General features: G+C 49.7%; 1 protein-coding gene and 1 non-coding gene across 7 annotated transcripts in view; both read right to left on the reverse strand.

The window, feature by feature from the left end:
• Nucleotides 1–5,376: 5,376 nt before the first annotated feature.
• On the reverse strand, nt 5,377–5,449 carry TRNAN-GUU (transfer RNA asparagine (anticodon GUU)). Its single transcript has one exon. It is a non-coding gene; the product is annotated as a tRNA-Asn (tRNA).
• A 2,737-nt stretch (nt 5,450–8,186) lies between these two features.
• PIK3C2B (phosphatidylinositol-4-phosphate 3-kinase catalytic subunit type 2 beta) overlaps nt 8,187–26,414 on the reverse strand; it is a 66,585-nt gene continuing 48,357 nt past the window's right edge. For 4 of the 6 annotated variants that reach the window (XM_040462265.1, XM_040462266.1, XM_040462270.1 and 1 more), the window contains 14 exons: nt 25,619–25,726; nt 24,907–24,999; nt 23,976–24,105; nt 22,857–22,993; nt 20,095–20,264; nt 19,216–19,372; nt 18,769–18,878; nt 17,783–17,984; nt 17,236–17,360; nt 15,406–15,523; nt 13,998–14,079; nt 13,471–13,577; nt 11,475–11,603; nt 10,077–10,265 (listed from right to left, as the gene is read on the reverse strand). In XM_040462265.1, coding sequence (XP_040318199.1) covers nt 10,077–10,265; nt 11,475–11,603; nt 13,471–13,577; nt 13,998–14,079; nt 15,406–15,523; nt 17,236–17,360; nt 17,783–17,984; nt 18,769–18,878; nt 19,216–19,372; nt 20,095–20,264; nt 22,857–22,993; nt 23,976–24,105; nt 24,907–24,999; nt 25,619–25,726 — 1,857 coding nt within the window. Of the gene's footprint in view, nt 10,266–11,474; nt 11,604–13,470; nt 13,578–13,997; nt 14,080–15,405; nt 15,524–17,235; nt 17,361–17,782; nt 17,985–18,768; nt 18,879–19,215; nt 19,373–20,094; nt 20,265–22,856; nt 22,994–23,975; nt 24,106–24,906; nt 25,000–25,618; nt 25,727–26,414 lie in introns of those variants that run through there. The other 2 variants (XM_040462267.1, XM_040462268.1) reach the window with 2 other exon arrangements.

A 26,414-nucleotide genomic window follows, 5' to 3' on the forward strand; every position in this document is an offset into this window, starting at 1 on the left:
GGCAATTTTAAGCACTTAGGGACTGCGGAACGATCTTTCCGGAACCAGGAGGACGCCAGCTGCTCTTCTGCTTCAATGGGACTGTTCAAAGAACAGCCACTTCCTTCTAGGAATCTAAAAGGTCCTCAGTTTCTATGGTTTACCTCCTTATTATCTTATCCGTAGCTCTGGAAATATCTCATTTTTAATCCTAAGAACTTCAGAAAAAAATGTATTAATAATAGGAGGTTAATAATAGAAAAGAGATCTAAGCATGAAAATTAAATACCTGAAGCCTCAGTTTCTTGGTTGTCAAGTGAGACTAACAATTCCTCTTTCAACAGGTTGGTGAGAGAATGAAATTCCTAATACAGTGCCTGGCCTAGAGAGAGTAGGGGCATAACCATCAGCTAATGCTTGTGATTTAGCAGCTAACAATGGTTTCCCATGACCTACGCAATCAAGGCTCTGTACAGCCTGTCCTCCCACTATGCTTTGCCAGCCTTCTCTTCAGTAACTTCCGTTCATGCGTGTTAATACTCCAGAACTTTGGACTTGTGGCCTGCCTCTCTATGTGTGCTGTTTCTCAGCCAAGAAAGCCCTCTTCCTCCCCCTTATATAAGTACTCATGCTTCAAGGTCCAACTCAAACATCAACCCCTTCTTGAAATCTTTGTTGACCTTCCCGGTCAGAACAATATTATTATATACTACCTGAACACTTAACATGCTACACTACAGGGGCGCCTGGGTGGCGCAGTCGGTTAAGCGTCTGACTTCAGCCAGGTCACGATCTCGCGGTCCGGGAGTTCGAGCCCCGCGTCAGGCTCTGGGCTGATGGCTCGGAGCCTGGAGCCTGTTTCCGATTCTGTGTCTCCCTCTCTCTCTGCCCCTCCCCCGTTCATGCTCTGTCTCTCTCTGTCCCAAAAATAAATAAACGTTGAAAAAAAAATTTAAAAAAAAACAACAAACATGCTACACTACATACACCTATGAATGTTCTTTCCTGCTGGAGGGCGATTTCCCAATACCTAGCCCAGTGGTTCCCGAAATATGATCTAGGCACCCACGGGGAATCCCCTTTTCAGACCCTTTCAGGGGGCCCTCAAGGCCAAAATAATGTTCATAATATGCAGCTATTATTTTCCTTTTTAACTCATTTTTTTCATGAGTGTATGTTGGACATGTATCTTCTAGAAAATACATGATAAGTGATCTGGCAACCCGTGGAATGCAACAACAGATAGGAGATTCGAGTTCTCTTCTATCAAGCCAGATATTAACAACATTTGGGGAAAAAAAAGTAAAACAATATCCCTCTTCTTGCTACATTTTGTTTTGAAAAATAATTTTTCATTAAAAGTGTTACGTTGACATGTAGTGGGTTTATTATTTTTAATGAATATTTAAAAATTCCTCAGTTCTGACTTCTTGAACGGTAACTATTGATAACTATATAACACACATAAACAAAAGTTCCTGGGGGTCTTCAATAATTTTTAAGAGCGTAAAAGGGATCCTGAGCCCAAAAAGTTAGGGAATGACTGACCTAGATGTTGGCTGGCACATCATAGGTGACCAATAATGTTTGCTGCACGAATGGAAAAGTATTAATACTCTGAAACCACAGCATCAGGGGTGCCTGGGTGGCTCAGTCAGTTAAACATCGGACTCTTGAGTCAGAGAAAGACCAGTATCATGTGACTTCACTCATATGAGGAATTTTTTTTTTTAATTTTTTTTTTCAACGTTTATTTTTGGGACAGAGAGAGACAGAGCATGAACGGGGGAGGCGCAGAGAGAGAGGGAGACACAGAATCGGAAACAGGCTCCAGGCTCTGAGCCATCAGCCCAGAGCCTGACGCGGGGCTCGAACTCACAGACCGCGAGATCGTGACCTGGCTGAAGTCGGACGCTTAACCGACTGCGCCACCCAGGCGCCCCTCATATGAGGAATTTAAGACACAAAACAGATGACCCTAAGGGAAGGGAAGCGAAAATAATACAAAAACAGGGAGGGGACAAAACATAAGAGATCCTTGAATATGGAGAACAAACTGAGGGCTGCTGGAGGGGTTGTGGGTGAGGGGAGGGGCTAAACGGGCAAGGGGCATGAAGGAGGACACTTGTTGGGATGAGCACTGGGTGTTATACGTAGGGGATGAATCACTGGAATCTACTGCTGAAATCATTGTTGCACCATATGCTAATGACCTTGGATGTAAATTTTTTTTAATTAATAAAAAAAAGAAATTGACTTTGGCTTGGGTCATGATCTCACAATTTGGAGGTTCGAGCCCCACATCGGGGTCTGTGCTGACAGCGTAGAGCCTGCTTGGGATTCTCTCTCTCCCTCTCTCCTTCTCTGTCTTTCCCCTGCTGGTGTTTCCCCCCCCCCCTCTCTCTTTTTCTCAAAATAAATAAATGAACTTAAAAAACTTTTAAAATAACAGCATCTTCCTTATGGCTAAGCCTTTTGTTTTCCACTGTCGACTTTATGGCTAACACCACACGTCCCCCCAAAAGTTTTCTTAAAGCTTTTTCTTTTTTCTATTTTTTTAGTGTTTGTTTATTTTTTGAGAGCAAGAGAGACAGAGTGGAAGTGGGGGAGGGTTAGAAAGAGAGGGAGACACAGAATCCCAAGCAGGCTCCAGGCTCTGAGCTGTCAGCACAGAGCCCAACGCGGGGCTCGAACTCACAAGTGGTGAGATCATGACTTGAGCCGAAGTCGGACGTTTCACTCACCGAGCCACCCAGGCACCCCTTTTTCACTAAGTTTTTCTAAGTTTATTTATTTATTTCGAGAGAGAGAGACAGAAAGCACAAGTGGGGGAGGGGCAGAGAGAGAGGGAGAGAGAGAATCCCAGCAGATTCTGCACTATCAGCGCAGAGTGAGATGCGGGACTCGAACCCACAAACCATGAGATCATGACCTGAGCCAAAGTCTGAGGCTTGACCGACTGAGCCACCCAGGCGCCCCTTAAAGCTTTCTTGAATGAGCCTCCCCTTCCCCATCTCGTCCTGGAATATATAATTTGATTCTCCTTACCTTGGAAGTTGTTCTAAAGGGGAAAAAAACCACAGTCATAAAGTATCAAAACCTGTAAGAATTTGTGACTTAGCCCTGTCAGTCCCAACAGGAAAATAAAGTGTAAACCAGCTTCCTCGAGCCTGCTATCAACCAGAGGGTGGAGGGAGGGTAGCTCTGGACACCGAGATAACAAAGTGTTGCCATAGCTGTAGGCGTGCTGGTGAGGACAAGAAGTCCTTGGACTGGCAAGCTGACTGGCACTTTGGCAGAAGGTAAGGTTTAAACCTCAGTTGATCATGTTTATTTTAAAAGATTTTGCGGGCCTGAGGCAGAGGGTATACAGCTTTTGACTTCATTTGTCTGCCAGCACCACCTCCAAAATCTCACTTCTAAGTATCCCACACTTCACATGGTCACCACCTGCCATCTTTCCAACTCACTGCCCCGTATCCCTAGTCAGCGACTTACCACCCCCTGGAAACCTCCACACCACTGCCGTTTCCACTTCTGTTGTGATTTCTCGCCCTCCTTCACTTCCCTCCTTACCCAGCGTGAATTCCACGTTCCAGTATCAAAAACTAACCCACTACAAAGACGCTTCATTCTCTTGCTCTTCGCTGGCCAAATCCCAACCCTAGTTGAACTCAACTACCCACTTGTTCTTAGTCTACGCACTCAGCTAATCATGGCCGAGGAAAAGCACTCAGCAGTGCCGACTGACTTGCTTCGTATTTGTGACCACAAATTTCATCAGTGCCGGGCATTCCTACGACAGTTCATAGTTCCAGCTTTGTTTCTCCCACACTCTGAGACTGTTTCACAGTTTCTTCCAATTTCCAGCATTCCCTTAAATACACATCCTCAGCTTACAGTCACACCTCATACGTCATTGAGAAACCAGACACAATTGGACATAAACAACCTCATTTTTCCACCACTAAATCCACCCATCTTCCAGCATTTGGACCCACATACTCCGCCTTCAATCCCATAACAAGAAAAGAAGCCTCCTGGGGGCGCCTGGGTGGCTCAGTTGGTTAAGTGTCCAACTTCGGCTCAGGTCATGATCTCACACTCCATGAGTTCGAGCCCCGTGTCGGGCTCTGTGCTGACAGCTCAGAGCCTCGAGCCTGCTTCGGATTCTGTGTCTCCCTCTCTCTCTGCCCTCCCCTGCCCTCTCTCTCTCTCTCCATCAAAAATAAACTCTAAAAAATAATTAAAAAAAAAAAAAAAAAAATTCCCCCTAACTCAAAAAGAAAAAAAAAAGAAAAAGAAAAGAAGTCTCCTGGATCCTGTCCCTTTGTGTCTACGGAAGGAATTCCAGCCTTCCTTAGCCCCTCTTTCTTGTAACCTATAATTGTCTCTCTCAAGCTTCTAGAACACTCACATGCAGTTGGTATCACCCATCTTAAAAATAAACAAAACTCTCTCAGATTCATGCCCTCCAAGTTTCTGCAGCACTACAGCAAAGTTTCTCGAGCGTCACCCACGGTCATGGTCTCTACTTTGTGATGACCTCTTCTCTCTTCCACCTCCTCCAATGTGGCCTTTGTCCCCACCACTCAAACAGCCTTTATCAAGGCTGCCAGGACCATTTGCCAAGTCCAAGTCTCTGACTACTGTGGGTTGAACTGTGTCCCCCTAAAAGATATCGAAGGTCCTCATCCCGCAGTACTTGTGAATGAGACCTTGTTTGGAAATAGGGCCTTCACAAGTTAAGGTGAGGTCATTGGGTGGGTCTAATCTAATCTGATTGTGTCCTTATACAAAGGCTAATTTTGGACACAGACACACATGCATGAAACACATGTACTTGTGAACCCCATGTGAACACGAAGGCAGAGATTGGGGTGATGCCCCAACAAGTCAAGGAATGTGAACGACTTCCGGCAATCCATGAGAAGCTAGAAGAGGCATGGAATAAATTCTCCCTCTCAACCCGCAGAAGGCACCAACTCTGCCAACCCCTGGATCTTGGCCTAGCCTCTAGACCTGTGAGCAAATTCATTTGTTGTTTGAGCCACCAGTCGGTGGCGCATTGTTACAGCAGCCCCGGGGTACCGATGGAACTTTTCTTTGTGCCCCCATGACGCCACTCCCCTGGTTTCCCTACAGTTCCAGTGGCTCCTCTGAATGTTGGCCTGTATCAGAGCTCAGTCCACCCATATCTTTTTTTTCTAGCCTCTCTAATCTAGGTGATCTCAACCTATGCTGATGACATCCTTACCTAACTCTAGACTGACCTCACCCATGAGCTTCAGATTCCACTCTCCTGCCTCACCACGTGGATGTCCACACATCTCAACTTTATCATGATCAAAACAAAACTTTTTTTAAAAAATAAGTTTATTTATTAAGTAGGCTCCATGCCCAACATGGGGCTCGAACTCATGACCCTGAGATCAACAGTCACATGCTCTACCGACTGAGCCAGCCACGCACCCAAAACAAAAGTCTTTTTTTTTTTTTTAAATGTTCATTTATTTTGAGGGGGTGGGGAAGGGCAGAGAGAGAGGGAGAGAGAATCCCAAGCAGGCTCTGCACTCACAGTGCAGAGCATGTCTTGGGCCTTGATCTTAGGAACCATGAGATTATGCCCTGAGCTGAAACCAAGAGTCAGACACTTACCTGACTGAGCCACCCAGGCGCTCCCCCAAAATAAAACTCTTAATTTAGCTCCCCCAGGCCCATCTTCCCCACGATCTGTATTGCCCCCAGTCCTCCTCACCCAGCTGCCAAGGCCCTAAATTCAGGAGTCACCCTCACTTCCTCTCAACTCCACATCTAATCCATCAGCAAATCCTGTCAGCACTACTTTGAAATTCACCAACTCTCTATCCGAAATTGACTCTTCTCACCATCCCCACACTATCACCTCCCTCCTAGACTCCCGCAGAGACCTTCTCTGCAGGGACCTTCTCTGCTGCATCTTGTCATCCAGTCCTGCTTCAAACAGCAGCCAGAATGACCTTTTTAAAATGTAAATTGGAGCACTGCAGTCCCTTCCTCAAAAGCTTAGTGTGATGGCAGCCCCATCACACCAAGAATAAAATCCGGAGTTCTGATCGACTTTAACGCTCAGTTTCTCCCTGTGAGGCCCTCTCTGCCTCCCTTTTCCTGCCCTCGTCTGGCCCTGAGCCGCTGCACTGTCGCTTTTTGTTCCCGGGTCTGCCTCCCTAGCTGGATCTACATCTTTGTCATTTTAGTTGCCACACTGCCTGGTTGCCCTGCCTGACCCAGAGAAGGCCATGAGCGTGGTTCGTTGAACAGACACCTCAGTCTGTTGGTTGCACAGACGTCCCATCACCAAAATTCCCTCCCGACTTAAAAATGCTGCCTCAGTTTTTAGGGGCGCCTGGGTGGCTCAGTTGGTTAAGTGGCCGACTTTGGCTCAGGTCATGATCTCGCGGTCTGTGAGTTTGAGCCCCGCATCAGGCTCTGTGCTGATTGAGGCCTCGGAGCCTGAAGCCTGCTTCTGTTTCTGTGTGTCCCTCTCTCTCTGCCCCTCCCCCAGTCGTGCTCTGTCTCTGCCTTTCAAAAATGAATGTTAAAAAAAAAAAAAATGCTGCCTCGTTTTTGACCTTTCAAGCCCAATCTAATCTTTGCCCCCACAATCCCAGCCAGTCAGGTTACTTCATTTCTGCCGCCTCTCTCTGAACTCAGAGAACCCAGCCTCCTGGGCTTCTCTTGTTTCTCTTCTCCCTGAGCAAGCCCTCTTACTGTACTCCCAGCTCTCACCCCCACGCCCTCAGGGTGGTTCAGATTTCTGCCCCATTTGGCCAAGAAATTTCCTCAACTAAGACTCTTGCCAGATTCAAGTTTAACTTTTAAAAGGTCCCCTGGGATTTATCCAGAACGGCAGTGACACCTCAAAACCACTTAGAAACACCGCAGATGGGTAACACTTCCCCCTGTTTACTACTGAAAGTCCCTGGGAAGCCTCACAAAATTTCCTGGTGTGAAATATGACACCCCACTGGAGAGTTTTGAAAACTTTTGGGTGAAATGCTGGTACAAGGTTCACACCACCTCCTTCTTGCATTTGGTGGGTTCTGAGCTATGGCTCTGCTCTAATGACTTAACAGTTGTAAGGCACCTCAGAGGCTCCGTTTCCTCTTTCAGAAAATGGGGCTGGTTAAATATCATTAGGCAGTAAACTTTTTAAAATATTTTGTTAATGTTTATTTATTATTGAGAGAGAGAGAGAGAGAGAGAGAGACAGAGCATGAGCATGGGAGGGGCAGAGAGAGGAGATACACAATCCGAGGCAGGCTCTAGGCTCTGAGCTGTTAGCACAGAGCCCGACATGGGGGTCGGACTCAACAAACCGCGAGATCATGACCTGAGCCAAAGTCGGATGCTTAACAGACTGAGCCACCCAGGTGAGCCAGCAGTAAACTTTGTAAAGTTTATTTATGTATCGGAGTGGGGGGGCAGAGAGAGAAGAGGACAGAGAAGCCCAAGCAGGCTCCGTGCTGTCAGCTGGGAGCCTGATGTGGGGCTTGATCCCATGAATCTCGAGATCATGACCTGAGCTCAAATCAAGAGTCAGACGCTCAACCGACTGAGCCACCCAGGTGCCCCTAGGTGGTCAACTTCTTAAATGCAGAGAGTGTTTGAATTTGTCTTTGTAACCCTCAGCCCGGTACGTGGCACAGGGCCCAACGCACAACCCCAGGAGCTATATTCTTTGTAGATGGAGGCATGTCACTTTGTAGCACTGGAAAGCACGGTACATGTTTGTTGATAGAATTAACGAACGAACCAGATCTACTTTTCACGGTAGCGTAACGAAAAAGGACATCGTTTATAGTAAAACACGCTGAAAACGAACAAATGTTACGCCAACTTAAAGGGCTGTATTAAACATTACCTAGGAGTTGGCACAAGGTTTGGAGCCAATCCCAGATTCCAATTCGAGATCCAAGGCTGATTGGCTGTGAGTTTAAGACAGATTACTTAATCTCTCTGAGCTTCCACTTCTTCACCTATAAAATGGGGATTCTACTACTCACCTGATCAAGCTGTTCTGAGGCTAAGATTTCACTGACAAGTGTCGAATGCCCAGGGCAGTGCACCAATGCATATCTTCCAATCGTAAGACCACTGCTGTTATTATTTTCATCTTGTACACCAGGTGTCTTCATGTGAGCATCGACCAAGTTTGAAAAGGATGGTTTTGTTTTTCTCAAATGTCATTTATTAGAAAATACAGTTTCAGAGAAAGTAGCAGATGCAAGGGAAGTGGATACAGTACACAGACCTCTTTCAATCAGGGGCAGAGAGGGTCGAAATAAAATGAGCTACAGGCCAAAAGCCAGTAACGCATCTATGGTCCATTCACCTGGAGGAGTTCTGCCCCTGTTCCCCACTTCCCCCAGCCCCTCCCCCACAGTGGCCACCTTATCCTTGACATTTTTAACCTAAAAGAAAAGTTTACATTTCCTTGCTACCCTGTGGCTTCAGTGGACGGAGCTTCTTTTCTCTGGTTATGGAATGAGTCAGCAAACGGAGGAATTTCTGATCCTTGGAGCTGAGAAGGAAGCTGGGGAGGGATAGTTCAGAGTCTCCTGGATTCCCTCCATGCCCCAACCCTGGGGTACATCCAGCCAATTCCGGTTTAAATATATCAAATTCAAAGTCTCTCCCCCCCCTTTTTTTTTTCCCCCCAAAGGATACAACCCTTTGGAGTAAAGCACAAGAGTGAATCCGAAATCCACCAGGTAGGGAATAAAAAGTGTAAGAGACAAGAGACCCAGTCTCTCGCTCCTAGCTCAGCTCCCGGGGATCAATCACCCCCCCTCCGATCCAGCCTTCTCGCCACCAAAGAACATCACTGGAGTCCCCCACCCCACGCCCCTTTTCCTCCGCTTAGGGCATCCCTTTGGCTCCAGACTAAATAAGTTTATGGCCCCAAAAAATGAGGGAAATTCTTATTTTAAAAAAAAAATGTGACAGAAGTGGAGTTTGGGAAAAGCAGCACACAAAAAAGGGGGGGTGTGGCAGGTGATGGGGCCACACTGGCACCTGCGGCCTAGCATCTCCTTCCCAGGGCCAGGATGTCCTTGGGCGGGGTGGGGTGGGGGGACCAAATCTGAGGGCTGATGCAGCACTTTATCCCACCAGGGAAAAAGGAAGGGAGAGAGATGTGTGGAGAAGCACCCCCAGCATACCCTCAGGGACCAGATGGTCCCCAGAGGGGTCGTGAGAATGGAGGGGTAGAAGACCGTATTCGGGGCACGTCCTGGCAAAGTTGGGGAAGACGGAAGGAAAAACTCCCCCTGAAAGAGGCCAGGTCCCTGAACACAGGTCCTCGGCAGGGCCCCGTTCGGAAGGCCCTCCCTTACACCCGTAGGTATCACACCACTCTCCTTTGGAGGCACAATCAGAAAGGCCCACAGCAGGCCTCAGTCCAGCAACCAGACCCTCCCTACCCCTCCCCGGCCTGCCCTTAGAGAGGGAGGGCTCTCACCCAGGACCCACTGGGCCCCTCCCCAAATAATTCCTATGGATAGAAAAACACTGATGAGAAACAAACAAGCGAACAAACAAAACCCTAGGGGAAAGTCCAATAAGAACCTTCATCGTACAAAAAGTCCGACGTCTTCCTCTTTTGCCTTCCGAGGCATATGCAAGTCCCTTCTCACGAGGCTTCCTGTCCAGTCAGGACAACATTACTATTTCATTTTTTAAAAATAAAAATAAAGATATCCACCCACCCTCCCTCAAAACGCTACTTCATTCAGCCCGCCCCACTCACCCCCAACCAGGCGTTGCTCCCTTGACACAAGGTAACCTTAAAACTTCGCGGCAGCCTCACAGCCGCTCAGCACAGCCAACCCAGATGCCGCCAGGCAGATGAGGGGACAGCAGACAGCATCTTACTCTGCCCGCCTCCCGTCACAGGGGCCTGAGCCACCCGGACAGAGGGGAGGCCCGCCAAGGGCTCTGCCCCTTCACAAGGAAAGGGCACATGGAGCAGAGGAGAGTCGTCTCCCCCGGCACCCCCAGCCGCCTGGGGTCCTGGGCGGGGGTTGGTGGGGGGGATGGGGCGGGCTCTGCTGGGCTCACAAGGTCTCATGACTTCGAGATCCCAGTGCGAACCAGCCAGTCTTCTCCTGGGCCAGGTCCAGCTCTCGAAGGCGGATGTGCACCTCCCCGAGGAGAACGTTCTCCCAGAATCCTTGCTCGCTCAGCACACTCAGCTGCAGCTCCCGCTGCTGTAGGTCTCCCTTGGGGATCCCGTCATACACCAGCTGCGAACAGAGATGGGGAAGATGGGGGGGACACAGAAGAGGGAGATGCTTAAGTCTGTGGAGGTTCGATCTGGCGGGGGCTAAGACGACTTCTCTCCCCAGCCCGAGTCCGCGGGATTAGAGAAGGTACTTGGAACCCAAGAAGAGCTTTACAGAACTCTGCTCTTTGGGGCAACCTGGCTGGCTCAGTCGGAAGAGCAAGAGACTCTTGATCTCGGGGTTGTAAGTTCAAGCCCCACGTTGGGTGCAGAGATTACTTAAATATCTAAAAGCAAATGAATAAATAAGTAGATAAATAAAGAACTTTGTTCTTGGCTTAGAGTTGAGGAAGGTGAGGACTTTTTTTTTTTTTTTTTTAAGTTTCCTTTTTTCCTTGGGGCACTTGCGTGGCTCAGTTGGTTGAGCGTCTGACTTCAGCTCAGGTCATGATCTCATGGTTTGTGAGTTCGAGCCTGCATTGGGCTCGCTGCTGGCAGCACAGAGCCGGCTTCAGATCCTCTGTCCCCTCTCTCTCTCTGCCGCTCCCCCACTGGCGCTTTGTCTCTCTGAAAATAAACTTTAAAAACAAGTTTCCTTTTTTCCCCCGTTTCTTCATTTTAGACAGAGAGAGCATGAGCAGGAGAGAGGGGTAGAGGGAGGGGGAGGGAGAGGGCAGGAGAGGGAGGGAGGGAGGGAGGGGGAGGGCAGGAGAGGGAGGGAGGGAGGGAGGGGGAGGGGGAAGGAGAGGGAAGGAGGGGGAGGGAGAGAGAGAGAAAGAGAGAGAATACCTCAAGCAGGCCCCATGCTCAAGTGACGAGCCCAATGCAGTGCTCTATCCTACAATCCTGGGATCATGATCTGAGCCAAAACCAAGAGCTGGATACTCAACCAAGGGAGTCACCCAGGCACCCCACAGGTGAGGGCTTTTTATTGGGGCCACGGCTCATTATCAGCAAAGGACCAGGAGGCTCCTCCTCCCCACGGGACAGGGCCAAGGCCATACCCCAGCTGTGGACTCCCTGACCGAAGGGTCAGCAAACTTGTTTACGTGAGGAGCCAGACAGGAGTACAAACAGTCTGGTCTATGTCACAAGCACGCAATCCTGCCATTGCAGCAAGAAAGCAGCCACAGATGACACTTCCGTGATAGGTGGGGCCACATTCCAATACAACTTTATTTACACAAACAGGTACAGTTTGCCAACCCACCCCAGCCCCTCCTCCACACACCATCTCATTGTAGGTGGGGTTGCAGGTTTTCCGGGCCACTTTGGTTTTCTTCTTCGTGGTTTTCTGAGGGTCAGGAAGGAGGTATATCTTCACGTAGGGGTCTGGGTCATTTCCATCCTGCAGCAGTTGCTACAAAGGGAGTGCAAATTTTACAAATAAATGTTACAAAAAGAAGATTCATACGTCTGTGTCCCTATCACCATTCCTGTGATCACAACCTGATCCAGACTCTTCTCCCTCACACCTGGCTTCTTACAAGGCACCATAATTTGTCTGCTTTCCAGCTCACTCCCTTCTGATAGAAATATCTACCATGACAATGTTACGTGTCCTACCAAAACATCAATCCGATTGCCCATTACACCCAGTCTACACTTTTCATACAAATGCTCGGGGCATGCCATAACTTGGTCTGTTTCTTTTTTTTTTTAAATTTTTTTTTTCAACGTTTATTTATTTTTGGGACAGAGAGAGACAGAGCATGAACGGGGGAGGCGCAGAGAGAGAGGGAGACACAGAATCGGAAACAGGCTCCAGGCTCTGAGCCATCAGCCCAGAGCCTGACGCGGGGCTCGAACTCACGGACCGCGAGATCGTGACCTGGCTGAAGCCGGACGCTTAACCGACTGCGCCACCCAGGCGCCCCTAACTTGGTCTGTTTCGACCGAGCCATCGTGTCCCCAGATATCTTCCTGCCTTGCCCAATGTCTTTGTCTATTTTGTCATTTGATCCAAGTAACCCCCAAGAGGTGCAAAATGAGTCAGAGAGATATTAAGTTGCTTGCTGAAGGCCAGCCAATTAGTGATTCATCCAGCCTGATCCTTTTTAATTAGATCTTGTCATGCCTCTGCTCAAAACCCTCCAATGGTTCCCATTTCATTCTGGGTAAAAGCCACAGTCCTGACTGTGGGACTCAGGTTCTGGAGTGCTGTGCCCTTTCCAACCCCAACATCTACTATTCATTCTCCCCTTTGCTCTGCAGCCTTCAGCCACAATGACCCCTTGCAGTTCCCAGCACACCCCAGGCAGGTTCCTGACTCAGGGCTTTGGGATTTAACTGCTCCCTCTACCTGGAACGGTCCTCACCTTGTTCCGTCTTTGCCTGAACACCTTGTCATCAATGAAGGCTTCCCTGACCACTCTTTATAAAATTGTCACTACTTCACTCCACCCCAGTATTTGTTCTCTGCTTTATTCCTCTCCAGAGCACTTACCACTATCTGACCTGCCATATATTTCACTCATCTGTTTGTCTGTCTGTCTCTTCCTACTGGAACGTAAGCTCCTTGAAGGCAGGGGTTGTGTTTTGTTTACCCTTAGATCTAGACCTAATAAATCCGTGCCCGGCACAGAGGAGGCACCTGATGAACATTTACTGAATGAATGAATGAATGAATGATGAATGAATGAATGAAGTTGTCCGAGTGAAACCCAGGTTGCTCTGCTTCCAAAGTTCACGCCCCTGCCACACACCAATGCCCCAATCCACAAAAGTCCAGCACATGGCAGGTATTGAATGCAAGTTCCCTTCCCCTTCCTACCAACAATTTTGTGATTATATGCTGCCTTATGCTCAAAGGACATCATGTGGGTGCCTTATCTCTACAACCAGGTAATAAACCCTTTGGGCCTCTTCCTCATAATAATCATCATAATTGCCACAACAGGAATACCAGGCATTCTGTTAAGTGCTCTGTATGTGCTATTTCATTGAAACCCTCCATAACTCTACGAGGTAGATACTAACATCTTCATTTCAATGAGGGTCGGGACACTTAGACAACTTGCCAAAGACCGCAGGTAGGAAGAACCTGTGTCTGGCGGTGCCTGCCTGCTTAGTCATATCTCAGGCCTGGCCTGGTAGCAGGGCCACTGGGGGTACTCAGTAACTTCTGTGGTTCCTCTCATGAGAGGAAGGGAGAAAACTTCTGACCAGTCAGAAAACTGCTGGAAGAAAGATACAGAACCACGTGAAGCCTGTGTGTGTGTACTTACCAAACCCCGAATATGCATCACCATGATGAAGAGTTTATTGTTTTTGTAGGAGATGGACAACTTCACCTCCCCTCCCACCTTCCCAACGGGCCGGGCCCATGAGCCGTCTGGAGGGACAAAGAAACCAAGAAAGGTCACAAAGGAAGTCTCGTCCCCAGCTGGTGCCAGGCAGTTGTTGTCCTCTACCCCTTCCCCCCCACCCGTCCCCCAGGATCTCCCTGTCAGGTTCTTGATATCAGATGGGGGAACTGTCAAGTGATGTCTGTGAACATGATTCCGAATCGGGTTGAGATGTTCTATCCAGTTTGTGTGGTGTAATGAGCAGGCGGATATCCAGTCGCTGGGAAACCTGCACGAGGAGCCGGGGGCCCCACAGCCTGAGGGGGAAACCAGACTCTCCAGCCAGTAGGCGAAGAGACAGAGGCAGGTCAAGGGAAGAGAACTGGGGAGGGAGGGGGGGCAGGAGAGATGACCTTTGGGAATGGTTCAGAGAGGTTGGCAGGAGCGTCACAGAGAAGGCAGCGTACCTGAGGACTTAGGAGCTGGGCTGGTGCCCGTAGCCTTGTCATCTCGGGGCAGGGGGTGGAAAAAGGTGTATACCAAATCACACTGAAATGATATCAGACACAGAGTCACTCTTCAAGAAGGCAACGGACCCATAAAAAAAGGCAAGGGACTATTCCAGATTTAAAAAAACTTGATAAAACGGAACCACCAGATATCTTATGCACTTCTTATTTGGATCATGGCTCAAACCAACCAGCCATGATCTCATGGCCAACCAGCCATGGCTCAAACCAACCAATTCAGTAAAAAGAATTTGGGGGATGACAGGGAGATTTTCAATATGGACTATATATTAGATGGTATGATTTCTATAGCTTTATAAAAATACATAGTATTTAGGGATAGAATGTCATGATGTCTGGGATTTAGTTTAAAATACTTCATACAAAAAGAGATGAAGCAAATATGGCAAAACATTAACTGTTTGGGTGATGCAGATATAGGCACTCATTATACTGCTTCTCTGCTTCTCTAGATGTTTGAAAGTTCTCATAACAAAAGTTCTTCAAAAAGGAAAAAAAAAAAAACCTAAGTCACATCAGGTCAAAAGCAGTCTGTTCTTTTGTGCCGCCCCCTCCCCTATGGACGCACATACACCTTTCAAGCAGAGAAATATTTGAGCCAACTCTGGACAGAGCCCATGAATCCTACTCTCAAGAATGGTTCCTAAGTCTGTTAGGGAAAACAAAAACTAAAATGTGTGAAAATACCTACTCTCGCGTTAATAGTGAAAAAAAGGGGGGGGGAGGCATAATCTCTCTCTCAAGAAGCAAATGGTTAAGGAGATTTTGGCATTGCAAGTCAAAGTATAATTTCGTACAGATATTCAAAGTGTTGCTTATTATAAACACCAAGTGAGAAAAATATTATCTAGTGATATTGGAGCTAAAGCAGTAAGAGTCACATTTGCGTATAGACAAATAGGAAGGAAACACGGAAATGGGGTTAGATGATGGGTCGGGGGGGGGGGGGTGGGGCTCGTGATGCCTACGTTGGTTTTTATGCCCATTATAATACCAAATTACAATGCCATTTGTTTAAAAAAAAAATCTAGGTAAATACACACTCAACCTGCTCAAAAATCTCCTTTCCTTCCCAAGGTTCTGAATACTCCTAGCACTCCAAGACCGCCTCTGATACCTGCCCCAGACAGCACACGTTCAAAGCGTTTACCAGCACGACCCCAGGCGCTGCAGCCACGCCCCTCCCTCCCTCGCTGTGCCGGCCGCCGCCCTCCTCGCAAATCCCGTCCTTGACCGCCAGGGGGCGCGCATCCTCCCTGCTTCCACTACATACCCCTCCCCACCCCCCCACCCCGCCAACAAACCAGACCTTCCCCGAACAGCCCGCAAGAGAGAGCCCACTCACCTCGGCCACCTCTGGGGCTGCGTGGGTCAAGTGCCAGATGTAGCGGTTTAACTCCTCCCTCCGCCGCTCGGCCACCGCCTCTCCCCTCGAGCGGCCAATCACGAAGCGACTAGGGAAGCTGGCGAGGCAGGTGGGCCGTGGGAACGCCGGAGGGGCAAGAAGGGAAAAGAGAAGAGGCGACAGGCTTTAGCCACCTTTCATTGGCATTTTCAACGACCTGACCCACACGTCTCACTAGCCGGCCCCATTCCTCCCGCAGCTCCCGGGGTCTGCTCCAGCGACACACTCCTTCCCGCAGCATCTCGCACCGCAGTTCCAGGGATGCCAGGCAAGAAAACCACGTGGATGGGCAGTGTCCTGGGGCTCCCCGGAAGTGCCTCGGGGGCTCTGGAGGAGCTTGCAGTTTTCCCCACCAGGGCCAAAATTCATTTGAAAAATCATTTTAAAAAATTGTGGTGACATACACAGAACGTAAAATTTACCATGTTAACCATTTAAAAAAAATTTTTTAACGTTTATTTTTGAGAGAGAGAGAGACAGAGCCCGACGCGGGGCTCGAACTCACGGACCGCAAGATCATGACCTGAGCCGAAGTCGGCCGCTTAACCGACTGAACCACCCAGACGCCCCATCTTAACCATTCTTAACTGTACGGTTCAGTGGCATGAAGCACATTCACGGAGCTGTGCAGCCATCACCGCGCCCCTCTCCAGAACTCTCATCTCACACGACTGAAACCCTGTACCCGTTAAACAACTCCCCATTCCGCTTCCTCCCTCCAAACCCCGGTAGCCACCATGCTACTTTTGGTCTCTAGGAATCTGGTCACTGTAGGACCTCATATAAGTGGAATATGACACAAGATTTGTCTTTTTTGTGACTGGCTTACTTCACTTAGCGTAAGGTCCTTCAAGGCTCATCCATGTTGTAGCATGTGCCAGAATTTCCTTCTTTTCAAGATTTCATAACATTCTATTGTATGTATATATCAAATTTTGCTTATTTATCTTTTACTCTTTAAAAGACCAGAAACTGGGGCGCCTGGGTGGCGCAGTCGGTTAAGCGTCCGACTTCAGCCAGGTCACGATCTCGCGGTCCGTGAGTTCGAGCCCCGCGTCGGGCTCTAGGCTGATGGCTCAGAGCCTGGAGCCTGTTTCCGATTCTGTGTCTCCCTCTCTCTCTGCCCCTCCCCCGTTCATGCTCTGTCTCTCTCTGTCCCAAAAATAAATAAACGTTGAAAAAAAAAATTAAAAAAAAAAAAATAAATAAAAGACCAGAAACTTTGAGGGGCTCCTGGGTGACCCAGTCGATCAAGTGTCTGACTTCGGCTCAGGTCATGATCTCACGGCTGGTGAGTTTGAGCCCTGCGTCGGGCTCTGTGCTGACAGTTCAGAACCTGGAGCCTGCTTTGGCTTCAGGGTCTCCCTCTCTGTTCCTCCCTCTCTCTGTTCCTCCCCCACTCACGCTCTGTCTCTCTCTCTCTCTCAAAAATAAACAAACATTAAAAAAAAAAAGAGAGAGAAGAAACTTTGAAACAAAGATTCGGTCAGTCCTCTTAGACCCAGTTTTCTCTCCTTCTGGCGGGTGGGCTCAAGGTTATTTTCAAGACTGGGCTGAGAAAGTCAGGAGATACAGGCCAGCAGGGGGGCACTTGCCATCACACTGATCACCAGGCCAAGAAAACCAAACAGATCTCGGAAAAGGTACTTTCAGGATCCTGCAGTACCCCCCAACCCTACCCCCCAGCCCGCCCCCCCCCCCCCGGGCCCTCTGCAGCTCCGGTCTCCCTCCCCAGGATCTCCCTGTGCAGAGAAGAGAGGGGACAGCTACCTGGGCAAAAGGGAAGAAGGGAAGAGCAGCCGCAGCTTATTGTGTAATTCCTGGAACTCTTCAAACGTCCGTTGGATGTAAGTGGCCTCGTGAGCATTCTCTCGCATCACCTTCACCACATAAACCTGCAAAGGTCCAAGTCTTAGACAGTACCTGCCAACCCCTGTGCACCCAATGAAGGGAGTAGGTAAGGGAACAGAAGAGGGTGTGCGTGTGTGTTGGGGGAATACCCTTTCCAGAAGGAAAAGAGCAAAAGTGCCTCCAAAGAAGAAGAGGATAGACCTTACATGTGCAGGGATCTGAAAAGCAAAGATTTCCTATACATGTTTCATAGGATCTTTGACCCAGAGGGAATAACCACTCAGTTCAGCTCCCTGATTCCAGCAGCCCACTTGGGCACGGGAGAGGGAAGTGGTCTGTGACTGCGTGGCTCCTGGCACGGGATGCTCACGACTCCAGTGCCCACGTGTGGATGTGAAGAGACGGAATCCCAATACGCCGGGGGCGGTGGGGAGCAAGGCAGGGTCATATTGGAGAAGACACTTACGTAGCCCTTGTTGGGGTGGAAAATCTTCTCGTGGCGGCAGAGGAAAACATCACTGATGCGGCCAGAGCTCTTGAGCGTGTGTGTTCGGGGGGCAAAGGAAAGGGTCAGCCGGTCGTCTGAGCCTGTGAATTTCATCTGAGCCAGATTATGGATGAAGAAATTGAGCTTTGTGGCTACACTGCCCAGGCTGGACTCAATCAACCTGTTGGTGCAAGATGACGGGAATGAAAAGATGTAACCGTGGACCCAAGTCCCCACTGGCTGGACAGAGCTAGCTCAGCGAATATCGTCTGACACCTGAGACCCCCACGCAGTTCAGACAGACTCATTTTCCCTGGGGAATATCCTCGTAGAGTGCTCGACGGGCACGTGATCATCTACATGCAATTTCTTCATGTGAATCCTGGGGGCTTATCTCCCCTCGCTGCCCTCCTGAGCATCTTTGGATGGTTAAACCAAGGTAGGAAGGAATGAGGGATTCCACCACAGGGTCGGCATGTAAAGGTCTATATATAGTAGACATCCAGTACAGTGAAGCCTCACCAAGCACCGTTCAATCTAGAGACTTCTGATCAAAAGGAGAGGTTCTATGTTAGAACACATTGTCAAATGTGGGAACATGGAACCATGGAACTCCACGTTTCGATAAACGGAAAGGCTCTGATCCAGAGAGCCGAACCCTAAGGAAAACCCACGATCAACCCCATCAACAAAGTCTTTGACCAGCACCTAGCAAGAACGCAAGTAAGAGATTGCAATGGCTCTGTACACACAAAGCTCAGCACCAACGACTGAGTCAGAGAAGTCAAGTAACCTCCCTAAAGGCAGAGGCAAAGTCAGGACGACACGTGTTGTCGACTGTAAGCTCTGCCATCTGAGCTAAGCCTTTCCTGTCTCCCCAGCCCTACTCCTCCCCATCCTCCTCCAGGCAGCCCGGACATGAATTTCTCGGGGTGGGCAGCGCTGTTCTGTGCACAGGGTATTACCTAGTGAAGTAGGTAGTAGCATTGGCCTCTGTGTCCTGAGGCCTCAGAGCATCATACACATATTTGAGGTCCTCCAGGTCTGAGAGCTCGGGGATCCCACAGGACAACATCTAGGAGAAAAGCAAAGTTGGAGAGAGGGCACCGGGAACAGCCAGGAATTCTTGGTGCTTCTTCCCCTGCTATTTTCTATAGCGAGGCTCCCTAACCCTCTTAGAAGGCGGTAGACAGATGCCGTGGGCAGTGGCTAGAAGGCCACAGGAATGGAGGGGCTGGGGCAGGAAGCCAGACATTGCCCAGACACCACGGTCACCAGTAGTCTGGGCCCTGCCTTTATCTAGACCTCAGAGAAACCGATCTCCAGAAATCCTCTGCAGCCAGACAGGGGAGTCTTAAAGAAGGTGCCAGATGATAAGAGGGAGGGGTTCAGAGAGAGATGGAACTCCTCACCAGGCCCAGAAGGTTGAGGAAGAGGTGGGTGTGCTTGCGAATGAGGTTGTAGGCTTGGCAGCAAAGGTCAACAAAATCATGGAAGCGGCTGGAAGGCTTGTCACCCCCGTTGATGACATACGCCATATCCGAGGTGAAGACAAAGGGGGCACGGTCCCTGGGCCAAGGGGAACATACAGGTAGAAGGTCAACATGGAGGAGGAAGCCCACCTTGTGGGGTTACATCAGAGAATGGTTCCCCTCAACACTTGTGGGAACCTGGGGAGACGAGGCTCTAACTTTATCCTTTTTCTCTTCCTACCTTAATCTTAAAAGATCCCCAGAGGGGCACCTGGGTGGTTCAGTCGGGTGAGCATCCGACTTCGCCTCGGGTCATGACCTCACGGTTCGTGAGTTCGAGCCCCGCATCGGGCTCTGTGCTGACAGCTCGGAGCCTGGCGCCCGCTTCAGATTCTGTGCCTCCCTCTCTCTCTGCCCCTCCCCTGCTTGTGCTCTGTCTCTCTCTCAAAAATAAATAAACGTTAAAAAAAAGAAAAAGAAGTTTTTAAAAAAAGATCCCCAGAGACATCCTTCAGTGCTTCCCTGTCCGTGAGCTACCAGTATTTTTTCCTGGATGTCTAATCGTGTTCCCTTTTGCTGTGGTTTGGGCCCGTTTCCCTCTGCCCGCTCCTCAGCACGGAGGGAGAAGAGCTGGTCCCCACCTTCGTCTGCAAGGCCTCGCAAGGACTTGACCTCTGTAGCAGGCTTCCCTTCTCCGGAGCTGCTCAGCTCAGGGACTGAAGTACAGCCCCTTCCGTTACAGGCTTGTGTTCAGTGCTGAACCATTTCTACTGACCTCCCTGCCCTACGCACACAGCCTGGCTTCAGGAGACCACTTACCGCTTGATGTTGCCAAACATCTGTGCATGGCCCAGGAAGCGGCCAAAATCTATGTGGAACATGTGGCCCGTGGTCTTCAGCATGATATTGTCATTGTGCCGGTCACAGATGCCCAAGACGTACGTGGCCACGCAGCAGCCAGCACAGGAGTAGATGAAGTTCTCCACAGCCTGGGAGGAAGGCAGGCAGATGGGAGGGCAGGACATAAAGCCGGGTCCGAGGGACTCCAGGGGCCACAGCCAGACTGAATTCGGCCCTCGTGAGCCCCCACGGCACCTCACACCTGCCCGTTCAGCCTTCATCGTGTATGGACATACACACTCAGGCACATAGAAAGTTCTCTCCTGTCTTACGGGGCATAAGGAGACAGAGGGCTTGTAAGTATATCTCCGCCACTTGATCTGCAATTCACCTTCTTCTGCACCTTTGTTCCTCCTAGGGACACTGGTTGGAAAGCCCATGAGCTCATCTGGAGCCCAGACTTGACCAGCCCAGGCGGAAGAGACCTTGTTAGATAGGAAGACTAATGCTTACGACGTTCCCAAACGGCTGTGACCATCTCGACTCAAGCAGAGCGCTGAGGCAGTCAGCTCAAGGGTCCATTCCTGACCCTGCTCAGAATTCTTCCAGGCTTCCCCCTGCCTCACAGACACCTCCCTTACCCACAGTTACCGGCAGCAGCTCAGCACTAATCTAATTGAAGTCATTTCACACCAAAGAAGAGCTGAGCCAGCTCAACACTCCTAGGGGTGTTTTACACTTGAAAATCGGACATCTCTAGTCGGTAAACTGCGTGAGGATATTTTTAAGTTTAAAGCAGGGGGAGAGGGGCTAAGGGGTTCGGTCCACCTTATGTGATCAGGTCGGCCTCCGTCCCCTCATTTGTCTTTCCAAGAGGTAAAAATAACGGAATTAGCACATGGATACCTTTCACCCTATGAGTCCTCTTTGTGTGGTTCATAGAATTCTTAAGAAATCAAGAAAGACCCATCAGCAGAGGATAAAAACTGTCATAGCCAATGAGGAATGTACAGACTTGAGAATGAGAGAAAGCTTTCCAAATAGGGAATGTGTGCCGCCCCCCCACCCCCACCAGCCTCTTCCTGCAAACTTCCACTCATCCTTCAGGGCCTTGAGTCCCAGGCCCTCCCAGTTCCCACAACCCCCCCCCCCAACCCCTCCCCCTGAGCCCCAACAGCCCCACTTGCTATCACTGTTCACTCAATGCTCACTCTTTTCTCTCCCCAGGGTTTTGGGGGTCTTCTCTCCCTGCAGCTTCTTGGCCATCCACAAGACCTGTTTCAAAACTAGCCACACAGGGGGGTGCCTGGGTGGCTCAGTTGGTTAAGCGTCTGACTCTTGGTTTCAGTTCAGGTCATGATTTCACGGTTGGAGAGTTCAAACCCCACATTGGGCTTTGCACTGACAGTGCAGAGCCTGCTTGGGATTCTCTCTCTCCCTCTCTCTGCCCCTCCCTTCTGCCCTTCCCTTCCTCCCTCTCTCTGTCAAATAAATAAAAACTTAGAAAAATATATTAATAAAAAAAAACCTAGCCACCAGAAACTCCTGCCACTTGTCTAATTGAACCAGGTGACTAATCCACAGGAATCTAAGAACAGAAAATCTATAAAATCACAGAATGCGCCTTCTGGAAGAAAAAGACTATTCTTAGGAAAGGGAAATAGATGACTGAAGACAAACCTCTCAAGAAGGAACACAACCCGTCACCTCCCAGTCTGGACCTTCACGTCTATCAGCTTGTTTTCCCGCCACAGATATTCCTTCTACCCCAAATGCATCCTCTCTTGACTCACAAAATAGTGATATGCCCCTGGGTAAGTGACTCAAGTGTCACCACCGGAGTCATGTGGAGTATAACTGCAGGAAATCTCACCAGGTCAAGGGCGCTCTCCTGAGTTAAGGGGCTTTCGCTTAAAGGCTGTGGGAAACTCTCTTTGCGGAGTGGCCAGGAGACAAACAGCTCTCAGCTCTTTCCTACTGGAAGTCATCAGAAGAGACCACTGGCACTATTCTAGCAGAAAGCCTAGAAGAGCTGAGAGGCTACCTTTGAAAGACTGATATTAAACACAAAGACACAGAGTTGGTTTCTCTGTATATTCTTGCTGTATGTACTTCTATCATGTTTTTTTTTTTTTTTTACTTTTTATTACATCGGCCAGAAGAAATCATAATTCCAGCACCAAGCACGGTGCCTCTGCATGGTGGCCATTTAATGCCTGAAAAATGTACGTTACTAATAAATAGCATATGGGATGGAGGGGCGGGAGGAAAAAATCCAAATTGCTCCTCTCCAAGGGTAGAGGATCTGGAATGTGGCAACGTAGAGAGGGTGCGTTTTGAGGAATGGGGAAGGGAACACATGGCTGGGACATAAGTTATCATAAGAGAGGAGGCATGGTGGATGATACGGTAGGGGCAGGCGGGGCGGGATCACCAAAGGCTTTGTATAGCGGGCTACGGAAGCTGGACTTACCTTTTCAGACACAGGGAAGTGACATGAGCGGTTTATACTTTATTTAAAAAAAAAAAACAAACAAGCTCTGACATCAAGCAGAGGATAGCCACAGAAGGAGAAGATAGAAGGACAGAAGGAGAAGCATTCCAGTGGCTCAGGGGACAGATTCTTTCCTCCCAGCACAGCTGAGCCGTCTCCTCCGTGCGTGTGCAGGTCTTGCATTAACACAGCAATGTGCCCGAGGCGGGCGCACCCCACCCTGCCTCGCCCCTACCCGCAACCCTACCTTCTCATACTCGTCCTCCCCGGGGTTGTGTTTCTGCAGCCAGTCTGCCAGGGGCCGGTCCTTGAAGGAACCGGTCACCCCGTGCTCCACTTGGATCTTGCGCAGCGTCTCAGCATTGGGGATCATCTCCACCATCCCTGGGAGAGAAAGCACGGGTAGGGCACTCCAGGGCAGAGCGAAGGGGACCGTGGGGAGAGAACCACAGGAGCCTCGCTGGATGCTTCCCTGTAAATTAGGCTCTAGGATATTTGGACAAAGTCTGATAATAAGGGGAAAGGGATAGCACTAGGAGGAATACCATTCCCCAAGCCTCATTGTCCACACTGGGCCCCTGGGACTCTTTGGTCTCCCTTAGAAACAAAAAAAGAGCAGCGGCTATGAACTAACTTTTACTATGGGAATATGCGAATCATGTTCAAGAATAATTATTCATATATACGTATGAACATGTTACATACACACACGTATGAATAGAGAAAGGTATCATGAATTCACACATAACCATCACCCAGCTTCAAAAATTATCAACATTTTGCTAATCTTGTTTCACCTATTTCACCCACCCAACCCTGCTTTTTCCCTCCTTCTTGGAGGTTTTTTTTTTTTTCCTTCTTTAAAGTAAGCCCTGCGCCCAATGTGGGGCTTGAACTCACAACCCTGAGATCAAAAGCTGCATGCTCTACCCACTGAGCCAGACAGGTGCCCTGTTACGAATCCCAGGCCTGTCATTTCACTCATAAATATTTCAAGTACAACTAACAAAGACATAACCACCATGCCATTAGCACATCCAAAAAATTAACGATTATTCTTTACCCTAAGTCAGTCTATATTTGAATTCCCCCCTAGCGTCTCAAAAAAAATACCTCTCTATGGTTGGTTGGTTTGAATCAGGACCCAAAGTCTATACACTAGGTTGGCTGTTATGTCTGCCAGTCCGTTTTATTTTATTCCAGTTTCTCGCTCTGCCGTGCCTTCCTTTTTTTAATGCCATCCCCACAGCTTCTATTGAAATAATCTTGCCCTTTTTATTTTTCTGGAGAAGTACACAATTCATGCTGGGGGACGGACAGAAGGCCAGTAAGCAAAGAGGTGCCCTCCACCCACTCCCAAACTGACCTCTCCCCCGGCCAGTGGAGAAGCAGCGGAAAATGACCATGCGCATATCCAGCCCCTCTTGGACCCAGATCTTGCTCATGATGCGAATCATCTGCAGGGTTAGCATGTCCTGGCGAAGGTCGTCCCCGCACTGGAGGAAGAAAATGACCAGAGCTCATCTCCACTGCCTCCCCCGGCTCCCAGACCCCCCAAGAGAACCACATTGGCCCAAACAGTGACAGGGGACCGTCCGGTTTTCCCACCTCCCGTCTCACCTCACACCAGCTCAACCGACCAGAGATGGGTCAGTAATCACATTTGCCCACGTGATGTTTCGGCTCTTTCTTCAATCCCACATCCCCATCTGAATTCAAATTCCTGATCATCAAGCCTTTTTTAAATTGGAGCATTTATACCTTGGGTGTGGAACTTACACACGGCCAATAAGTAAGTTACAAAGTCGCATACATGCATTTCACCTCCCCCTCTAGATTATCTGCTCTCCGACTATCATTTACTTCTCAGCTGTATGGATGCATCCGGTAGAAAGGACCCGAGGGTTCATCTAGTCCAACCTGCACCTGTTATCTTAATTTTCTTTTCAACCTTGCTGTGGTGCAGTGATTCAGCCTCTGCTTGAATGCCCTTGGGTACAAGCAGATCACCACTGCATCCATTCACCGTCGGGACAGCCCTGCCCCCTAGAAAGCTCTTCTTTTGGTACACGGAGCAGCCAGTTGCCTCATTCCACCTGCCAACATTCTGTTCCTGGCCCGCGGCGCCCACGCAGAATTAGTCTATCTCCTTTGTCACCTGATAGTCTTCCACATGTGAAAATGGTAGCACCCGGTAAGAGGATGAGAACTGCCCTGGGGCTCCTGACACCCTTCGACCCCCTTTCTCCCCTTCCCTCTACCACCTTCATCCCCCCAGGCTTGAGAAGTGTCCTCACCTTGAAGATGACACGGATGTTCTCACCCAGGGGATCCACGTTTTGGAAGGAGAGCTTGAGGGGGACGGCGTTGGAGTTGAAGTAGGAACAGTCCTGCCATGGGAGACAGAGTAGTGACGGGGGGGTCACGAAGGAAAATGGCCTCAGCATCGTGGGTCAAGCTGCTGCCCGTTGGCCTGCTCGTTGTTTGTGCCGGGTTTCTCGGGAGCCCGCACTCCTTCCTTCCACCCCCCCCGCCCCCACCGCCGCTGGGTCCACTGCCCTGCTTTGGTTAGTTACGGCCTCGGCCCTGACATCCACGCTCCCATCCCTTCGGCAGACAACCTACTAGTACGTGACTCCCATCTATACCTCAGTCTTACGCCTCTGTAAAATGGGGCTCACAACAGTACCAACTTCATAAGGGGTGTGAGGGTAAAATGGGATAACCAGCGTAAAGCACTCAGAACAGCGTGGGCACAAGGCGGTACTCGGCAGTGACAGAGGACAGCTGCTGTCATTATCACCAGCCTGGACTTAAACGCAGCGTCATCAGCCCCCGACCCAATTCCTCCAGCCTGCGCGGCTGTCAGACAAAAGTCCGTACGTGCGAGGGCCGAGAAGTGGCCCCGATATGCCTTTCTTCCTCATATCTGTCAATAACCAGGGTGCGAGGGCCTCGCCTCCACGAGCCCTCCCTGCTCCGAGAGCCCCAAACCCACCAGTCACTCACCCTGGGCACGATGCCCTTAACCAGCAGACTAGGGCTGAGTGGCAGGCGGCAGGAGCCGTTGAGGGCAAAGAACTGCCTCACCTCCTCCAGGCCCGTGCGGAGGATCCCCTGAGAGGGAGGGGGGAAAGAGTAGGGGTCAGAGGGGTGCCCGTAAGCTCCCCTAGGAACCAGGCCCCTCCCAGAGGTGGGCGCCATATAGTGGTTGGTATGAAAACCGCCATCTGAGAAGTGCGGACACCCCCCAGGAGACCGTGAAGAAGGAAAAGCACCCCAGCCTGGGGTGTCGTGCCTGGGACAGCACGTGGGCAGCAAGCCCAGACAGCTACAGAAGCGAGGCAGATGACACGACAGTGTGAGGCAGGCTACAATAACTGAGAGAGCAGGTGCATCTCAAGGGGGTGGTGCTGCTCAGGCTGTTGCCAAGAAAAGCCGGCAATCTGGACTTTAAATTCTCCCAATTTTTATTTTTATTATTTTTTTAAATGTTTATTTATTTTTGAGACAGAGACAGAGCATGAATGGGGGAGGAGCAGAGAGAGAGAGGGAGACACAGAATCCAAAGCAGGCTCCAGGCTCTGAGCTGTCAGCACAGAGCCCGACGTGGGGCTCAAACTCATGGACCATGAGATCGTGACCTGGGCCGAAGTCGGACGCTTAACCGACTGAGCCACCCAGGCGCCCCTAAATTCTCCCAATTTTTAAATGTTAGCATCCAGGAACACTGTTGGCCTAACACAGCCCGGTTGTACAAACAGATAAAGGTCCCTGCTCTGGGTAGCGGCGGCCCTGAGCTACA

The sequence above is a fragment of the Herpailurus yagouaroundi genome, unplaced genomic scaffold (assembly GCF_014898765.1).
Source record: "Herpailurus yagouaroundi ecotype Mexico unplaced genomic scaffold, PumYag 308, whole genome shotgun sequence".
In the NCBI taxonomy this organism is placed as follows: domain Eukaryota; kingdom Metazoa; phylum Chordata; class Mammalia; order Carnivora; family Felidae; genus Herpailurus; species Herpailurus yagouaroundi.